The following is an 8961-nucleotide window of genomic DNA, read 5'->3' as shown; positions in this document are numbered from 1 at the left end:
TAATTGTGAAAAACTGAATTACCCTTAACCTCAGAAACAAGTCAGTGTCTGCTCTTAACAAGGCTTGACACTGCTAATCAAAATAGTACTGGAAGTATGCCAGTACAATAAGGCAAGAAAAGGAAATAAAATGCATCCAGATCAGAAAAGATATAACACTGTCCCTATTTGCAGATGACAAGATGGTCTATGTAGAAAATATAAACTAATTAAAAAACACTTCTAGAAATAAAGTCAAATAGGTCACAGGATTCAAGATTAATATGCAAAAATCCAACTATATTTCTGTATTCCAGCAATGAACATAGAACTGGAAACTAGAAATACCATTTATAATCAAGAGAAATACTTAGGTATAAGTCTAACAAAGCAGGTATAGGACTCATATGTTAAAAACTACAAAATGCTAATCATAAAAGTCAAAGATTTAAATAAATGGACAGACATACCATGTTCATGAATTAGAAGACTGATAGTAAATCCCCACCAAACTGATATATTGGTCCAACACAATTCTGATCAAAAGCTTCCCTCCCCTCAAAAAAAAAAAAACCCAGCAAGATTTTCTATAAATGCAGACGAGATTATTGTAAAATTTCTATGGAAAGGCACAGAAACTAGAAGAGCTAAAGTAATTTTGGAAAAGAGTAATAAAATGGAAGAAATCACACTAACCCATTCCAGAACTTATTACAGAGCTAGAGTAATCAAGACTGTTTATATAGTACTGGTGGAGGGAACAGAGTAGAAAAATCAGAAACAGCCTCACACAAGTATGACCAAACAATTATGACAAAGGTACAAAATTCAAAGGAGAAAGAACAGTCTTTCAATAAATAGTGCTGAAACAATTGGATATCTATAGGCAAAAAATAAACTTCTACTGAACTTCATATAAAAATTAACTTAAAATGGATCATATATTTAATATAAAACATAACACTATAAAACTTTTTGAAGAAAACACAGCATAAAATCTTTAGGATCTATGGCTTGGTAAAGAGCATTTAAACACATCAAACATGATCCATAAAATTTTTTTTAAAAAAATCAATAACTTGAACTTCATCAAAATTAGAAATATTTGCTGTGTAAAAGATCTTTTTAAGAGGATGAAAAGAAAAGCTACAGACTAGAAGGAAATATCTGCAAAGTATATATCTGACACAGGATTCATATTTAGAATATATTAAGAACTCTCAAAACTCAACAGTAAAAATAAAAACAAAACCAATCCAATTAGAAAATGAGCAAAAGATATAAAGAGACATCATCGAAAAGGATATATGGATGGTAAATAAGCACATGAAAAAGATGTTCAACATCACTAGCCATCAGGGAAATGCAAATTAAGACCACGATGAGATATCACTACACACCTATCAGAACAGCTAAAATAAAAAATAGTGACAATACCAAATGCCGGCGAAGATTCCGAGACACTCGATCTTTCATACATTTCTGGTGGGAATGTAAAATGGCACGGCCACTCTGGAAAATAGTTTGGCAGTTTCTTAAAAAACTAAATAAACTTAACCATGACCCAGCAATTGCCCTTCTAGGCATTTATCCCAGAGAAATGAAAACTTAAGTCCACACAAAACCTGTACACGATTGTTCATTAGCAGCTTTATTTGTAATAGCCCCAATCTGGAAAGGACCGAAATGTCCTACAATAGATGAATGGCTCAATGAACTGTGGTAAATCCCATACCATGGAATGCTACTCAGCAATAAAAAGGGAAAGCAATTGATACACACAACAACTTGGATGGCATTATACTGAGTGAATAAAAAAAAAAAATCTTTAAGGCCCCATAGTATAACATTCTTGAAATGACAAAATCACATGTGATAAAATGACATAGAACTACACACATACATTGTACAATGTCAATTTCCTGGATTTAATATTGTATTATAGTTATATGTAAGATGTAACCACTAGGAGAAATTTGATGAAGGGCAATATGGGGCCCTACTATACTATCTTTGAAAACTTCCTTTGAATCTAATGTCAAGATTAAAAGTTAAAAAAAAAAAAAAAAAAGGTAAAACTGTATCTGCAAGGTCAAGAAAAAAAATAAATCAGGCTCTGCCCAAGAAAATATGAAATGCCCTGAAATCCACACAAGGAAAGAAACTGGATAGCAATTTCTCCAAATTTGACAATCCTCAATGTTCACATGACATCACCAACAACTTCCCTAAATTATCAGCAAAAATATTTGACATATATACATATACATATATATGTATATCAACACTCCAGGGAAGGGCTTGGCAAACGAAAGTCCTTAAGCCAACTCTAGCTGTCTGTTTTTACACATGAAAGTTTACTGAAATGGACACAAACATTAAAAAAAAAAAAACCTACTGGCTTTAGATGCTGGTTATTTTATAATAACACTGGATATCCGAGAACACTATCACCTTACAAATTAACATTTTTCATTTTACTAGAGCACAAATTATATAATTCATTGGGATGTTTTAAACCTAAAACAAGTTTCCAAGAATCTATCAAAATATCATGAGACTTAAAAAAAAAACAAAAAACAAAAAAACAACGCAATTTCCCATCTGCCATCCAATTTACCAAACTGCATAAAAAATGGTGCTCCCTAAAAAGTTCCAACTCACACAATGGAAGTACAGCTTAACAGCAGTTACCATACCTTGGAAAGTATCAAATCACCTAACCATCGCACACAATCGACATAATTCCTATGTATGTCTCTGGTAGAAAAGTCGGGAAAGTGAATTTTCTGAGAAATAAATGGCCTGAAATGGAAATGTCAAAAGTTCAGAGAAAAAAGTATAATAGAATCAGACTTTTTATTTTTTGATTTATAAGACTTTGAAAAATAAAATATACAACTACTGATTTTTGTGTTCCTAGAAAAGTGAATACCTTATCTGTTTATTGAGAGCTTAAGTCTCATTTTATTTTGGCTTCTATATTTTATTCCATTATTGGCTCTCAACTCAATTTTGTTTTTATCCCATGAACTTTCATTTATATAAATTGCATCTTCCTACCTTACTATATGCAGGCCAATTTTAATCGATTCAATTCTGGCTGTCCTAACCAATGATAAGCAAAGACATCTGGTAACAGAGCTGAAAAAGTTTCTCATAGAAAATAGAAAGCCACCTACTCAATTCTTTAAAATTAGTCTGTGAAAGTCATCGCATCTGGATTATTTCAAAAGATAATCATTTTTCTAGGAACAATAACACATCATTCCAAAGGCTGCTAAAGATTACATGAAAGTCCTTCCTTGAGCAACCATTTTTGAAAATGGTATCTTAGAGGAATTTGACATTAGGACTTTTCTTGTATTTAAGAAAGTAAAATATGGTGCCATTTTTTTCCTTACAGATGTTTGTGAGCCAGAGAAATTGCTACCAATTCTGAAGTTAATTAAAAATAGACCTAACATTTCTAATCTAGTAAATGGTTCAGTTTACATTTATACTGAAATAACTATAAAAGTCTGATAAGCCATGAATTAGTTATACTTTAGGCAACACATGTCCTCTCTTTACTTTTGGCTCATATGTAAAAAGGATATTGGGCTGATTCATTTCAAACATTCATTCCAATTCTAGAATCTTTTCTTTATTAAAACATTAAAATGTTATTGATGATCTAATATATATTCCTAACCCTGCCATAATTATGTTGATTGCTTTTAAAGCAAATACATATTATAATCTATGGTTAAACCTCTCTTAAGATCAGCATAACTCCCTGTTATTTTCTGTAAACTATGAAATATAATTTCTATGTATTCCAGAGCTCCAGAAAATATAAAAACATAAATTTGGTATTGTACTAGCCTTTAGTGTTTTAAAATAGAAATGTGAAAGTTGTACCAATTTTTAGAGGCCACTGAGGTCTGATGAATGTTAGTGCACTGAAATATTTACCGACGACTAAATTTTACTAATGATCTGTTAAGAATCTGGCTTGATAACTAGAAAATAAACTTTAGCTCTTGCTAAAACAAAAGTGCAAACAAAGTTAATATACACAAATATATGATAGTTACAGTGAAAGTGTTCTGAAAAGAGTTACTGAATTAAGAACTGAGGCATTTCAAAAATATATTATGAAAACTGGAATTCCTACATCTTAGTCCCATGGAGCAAGGCTCCTGTTTTTGAATTCTCTCCATTTAATGAAATGAACATCAATTAAGGGAAAGCATTATATCATCATGAATTAAAGCTAAGAACCCCACTGAAAACACAAGTATGATTTACTGTCTTGAATTAGAATTTAGCGTTGACAAATAATGCTAATAACATTATTCTGAAGGGTCTTCTGCTTTATTCCACAGTAAGTTTAAGAGGCTTAAAATTTTATCTTAAAAGGCCAAGCATATGTATACCCAAATAAAGGTAAGTCAATGTGCTACTAATAAGTCAGTGAAAACAAAATTTAAAGAATATTTTGAATATAAATCACAAATAAATTAAAATAAATGACTCTCAAAGAAAACCAGTGAATTTTTATGGTATCTAAATTATATCTTCAAATGATTAAAAGAAGGGTTTCTAAACTCAGTGTTGGGGACTTATATATATATAACAAATTTAGAAAAAGTAAAACTCATCTATTTAACAGCATGAGACAGAAAATTGTCTTAAGTACCATAATGTTACCTGTTAGTTTTATTTGGGTTATAATCATAAGATTCCTTAATTGCATTAATCATTCTCTTTGAATTGATCCTCCAAAGTTTAAGAGAGTGATCCATACCACAGGACATAATTTTTTCACCCAAAAGATCATAATCCTGTATGTAAAACAGAAAAGCTAAAATTAAATGTTTAAATTATTTTTCCAAATTATAGTATCCAATTTTCACCTGATACACACTATTGTGAAAATTGTATTTCAAAACACAACAGTAACATTTTGGGTTTCATCTATGTAGAACATAAAACAGTTTTTACTGCTGTCAAGATTTAGTTTTAAGTGATTTGCCATCACCACAGTATATGAACTTATATAATATGGAAGGCAAGAAAGTATAGTGTTTGAATTGTTTTTTCTATTTAATTATCTTTAAAATATTTCCTTTGCTTGATTTTGAAGGTAAATCAAATGCCGAGGTATGACATAAAAACCTGAAGTTATATTACTTTTCTTTGTTCAGCCCGATAAAGTGATGAAATTGACATTGAGTCCTTAAACAATTAAAATTTTATTTTATCGTACATCTAAATCAAAAACTTCAGGTACACTGGTTTTAGAGTTTACTTTTTAAATGAATAAAAAAATTGTCTTAAAGTAAATAACATTTAAAGATTTTTATTTGCTGTTTACTAATTTTTAATAGGTACCTAATAGATGATCTATTGTTAACTTTATTCCACCTCATTTCACAGATAAGACACTGAGGTACAGAAATGCTGTTTAATTTAGTTCATGTAACACATGTGTTAATGTAATCTCACACATCAATCCTTCTAAGTAGTGAACTCTTGTATTATAGAGAAGAGATACAGATTGTCTCCTACACTCATTTTAAGAAATAACAGTAGAGAGTTCTATTTAAGGAAGATATTTTCCTTAGTAATCTAGATATTCTATTACTCTAACATTTAATTAAACATGAACAATGTTTTACAAGAGCCTAAGAGTTTTTAGGTTGGTGTTTACTGAATTCACCAGTCTGGTTGCTGCTACTTTTCCTAATTACCGCAATTTAGAATCCTTAATAGAGGACAGAAGTTTTGGCTCTTTAACATATAATGCCAGATGGAGAATGCTACTGCAATTTCTAGAAAATCTATATTGCCAGGGTATATTAAGGTAGGTATGATTCTCACAAAAGCATATAAACCCCAACTATAGGAATATTTACTACCTCCAATTAAAATGCTATATGCTTCAAAAAATGATGCCCCTTTAATGAAAAAGAACTGAATAGCTGTAAAATTACTAATTAAGTTAGCTATATAGAGAACTTAAGTAAAGCTAAAATAATGTAAAAAACTGAAACCTGACTAGAAATTCCGATATCGTATCATTATAGAATACATTAGAACATAACACCATGACATCACAGAAGTTATCTAAAACTCAGTATGAGCACAAAATATTTCCTAAAAATGGATAACTTATATTTTAACTTCAAATAAAAGATGAGTTTCTTAATTGCTAAGTAGTTTAATCCTTTCTTTAATAAATGAGAAACAAAATTAATAAATGAGTAAAACAAAAGTTAACTTAGTGATTTTAGATCAATAAAGAAAAAGAACAAGTTCATAGTATTCTTTCATGAGAATCCAGGCACTGATATAAAAAAGTACCAATAAAACACAAAGAACCTTACTTGCTTTATTCCTTCACATGTAAGATAAACCTTGCATGTCACAAGTAAATGAAATGGCTGCCTGCCAGGCTGTATGAAAAAAACCCCATATGCTTCCTAATAACAGCTCCATGGGGGTTGTTCACAACTATGTGCACCCGAAAGTCAATGCCCTGCAACATTCAACTTACAGCACTTAGAACTTCATCTCTGTGCCCTTCTACACCTCCAAATATTGCCACGAGTGTGTCCGTTTGGATATTCCATAATCGTAAGGCATGATCTAGTGTAAACATAAAACAATTAGGAAAAATTTTTGTCATTCATTTACTGTGGACTTTCAAAACAGCTTTAACAAAGTAAAAATTACAAAAGTTTGGACTTACTTATGCACAGTAAAGACTAAGAATGAAATATATATTATATAGCAACTTAAAATATTTTATCACATAGAGATCCAATGAGGCATGAGCTTTCAAAAGTATTTATGTGGTCTTAAAAATATTTTAAACTTATTTCACATAATTTATTTTAAATAATATCCTAATTTGATGAAGATATGCTTAAAATAAGAAAATACTTAGGAATTTGACTAATATTTGTATTATGCCATAGAACAAGATACTAGCTGTCCTCCACCAGTCACATTTACGCATTGAAGAAGACTGGGTAGATTCATAAAATTTATAAAATTTATAAGATTTCTGCAGTAAATCCAAAAACAGGATTGAAACCTACATACATCATGACACACAGACCTTTAAAAAATTACATAACTATAATTTAAGCAATCTCATTTTCTACTAAACATTAGCAACAAAATAGAGTACAGCAACAGTTAATATAAATGCTAACATGTAGATGAATATTAATATTACATATAATTACAATGTACTTGTTGCTAATTATAATGTATATACTAATTACAGCACTTATTAATTACAATGTACATATTACACTAATACATTGTAACACATTGTGTTAATACATAATGGAAATTAGCAAAGCCATAAAAATAATTTCTTGATTCCAGATATATTTATGTGGACATTTGTTTTCACTTTTTTTGAATGTGTGCATGCACGCGTGCATACATACACACACACACACCAACCCCCACCCCAACCCCTGAGTAGTAATTCTATGTTTAACTCGTTGCCAGAGTGTTTTTCACTCTGGAACTGCCACATTCCCAACAGCAATATAAGAGTGGGGGCTCCAATTTCTTCACATTCTAGTCAACATGTTATTGTGTCTTTTTTGGTTATAGCCATCCTAAATAGGTATGAAGTGGTATCTCATTGTTTTTGATTTGCATTTCTCTAATGATTAAGGATACTTAGTGCCTTTTCATGTGCTCATCGGATATTTGAGTATGTTCTTTGGAAAAATGTCTGTTCAACATTTTGCCCATTTTTTAATTTGGATGTCTTATTGTTAAACTGTAAGTACTTTTGATACAAGTCCCTTATTAGATGTATGATTTGCAAATATTTTCTCCTATTCTATAGGGTTTCTTTTCACTTTCTTGATGGTACTGTTTGCATCAAAATTCCTATTCATTTTGAAGGGCTGTTTGATTAAAAAAAAAATGCTCTTACTGACATAAGGGGGAAGAGCAGGGTTAAAAAGTTGTAATATTTAGAACAAGTGAAGCATTATGGCCTCTGTCACTTGGAATACCTGAGTTCAACTACTGATATCAAGAAAAAGTTATCAGCTCTTCTTAGGTGTCAATTTCCAAATATAAGAAACATTTTCATATGTTTTAATCTGAGGACATCTTTTAATAAGAGCAGATTATAGAAGGGAGGTTATAGATAGGACAAGCCTTTAAGAATAAACTTGACTAGAATAATGCAGAAATGAAAAAAAAAGAGTCAAGAACAGAATGTAGCTTTAAGAACCCAAATTGTTTCAGAGAGCCTGTCTGACTCAGAATAAACTTACAATTACGATACAGACATAAAGAGTAAGGTAATGTTAAGTATGGGAAATATTTCAAAGACCTTATGCTGAAAAATTAGCATTTTCAAGAATCCAATAGGGAATCCTTTATAAAAAGTTTTTAAAATATATAATATGAATTTTCTCCTTATTTCTTATCACAGTGATGACTTGCAAAGCTCATAAAAACTTATAAATATCATAACTTGGTGATCTGCCACTTAAAATTATGAAGTTTATTAACACAATGATTTAGTTGAGGATAAAGCTCTAGAACTATCATGCTCCAATATGGTAAATAAGAGTAAAAAAACTAATTCTCAGTACCAATTAATTCATTTGATGTAACTGTATTTTACATTTCCTTTCCCCAGTTCTTGGTTTGAGGATTCTAATGTAGCCCATGATTTTCCTAGTAAAACTTACTGTTACAAATTTTTAAATTTGGCTATTTTCCTTATAATGGTTTGTCCCTTAAAAAATAATCATTTCCAAATAACCAAGACTATAACATTTGCTTACCTTTACTGACTGACAGGAGAAGATTTGGATCTCTTGGGTGGAATTTCAGCTCATTGATAGCATTTCCATGGCCAACATAGTGCTACAATAAATTTAAAATACATCATCTCTCACATAAAAATAAATTTTTCATTAATCTTAAGAGTATGGAAAAATAGTT

General features: G+C 30.4%; 1 protein-coding gene across 7 annotated transcripts in view; it reads right to left on the bottom strand.

Moving 5' to 3' along the window:
• EED (embryonic ectoderm development) overlaps positions 1–8961 on the bottom strand; it is a 28748-nt gene that overhangs the window by 8062 nt on the left and 11725 nt on the right. For 2 of the 7 annotated variants that reach the window (XM_011363262.2, XM_011363261.2), the window contains exons 6-10: positions 8802–8883; positions 6524–6615; positions 4675–4808; positions 2679–2784; positions 1417–1491 (exon numbers count right to left, since the gene is read on the bottom strand). In XM_011363262.2, coding sequence (XP_011361564.1) covers positions 1417–1491; positions 2679–2784; positions 4675–4808; positions 6524–6615; positions 8802–8883 — 489 coding nt within the window. The remainder of the gene's footprint in view (positions 1–1416; positions 1492–2678; positions 2785–4674; positions 4809–6523; positions 6616–8801; positions 8884–8961) is intronic. The other 5 variants (XM_011363264.2, XM_011363263.2, XM_023532479.1 and 2 more) reach the window with 3 other exon arrangements.

This window comes from Pteropus vampyrus, unplaced genomic scaffold (assembly GCF_000151845.1).
Source record: "Pteropus vampyrus isolate Shadow unplaced genomic scaffold, Pvam_2.0 Scaffold84, whole genome shotgun sequence".
In the NCBI taxonomy this organism is placed as follows: Eukaryota; Metazoa; Chordata; class Mammalia; order Chiroptera; family Pteropodidae; genus Pteropus; species Pteropus vampyrus.
Note: the sequence above shows the minus strand (reverse complement) of the source record. Positions and strands in the feature narration are given on the sequence as shown.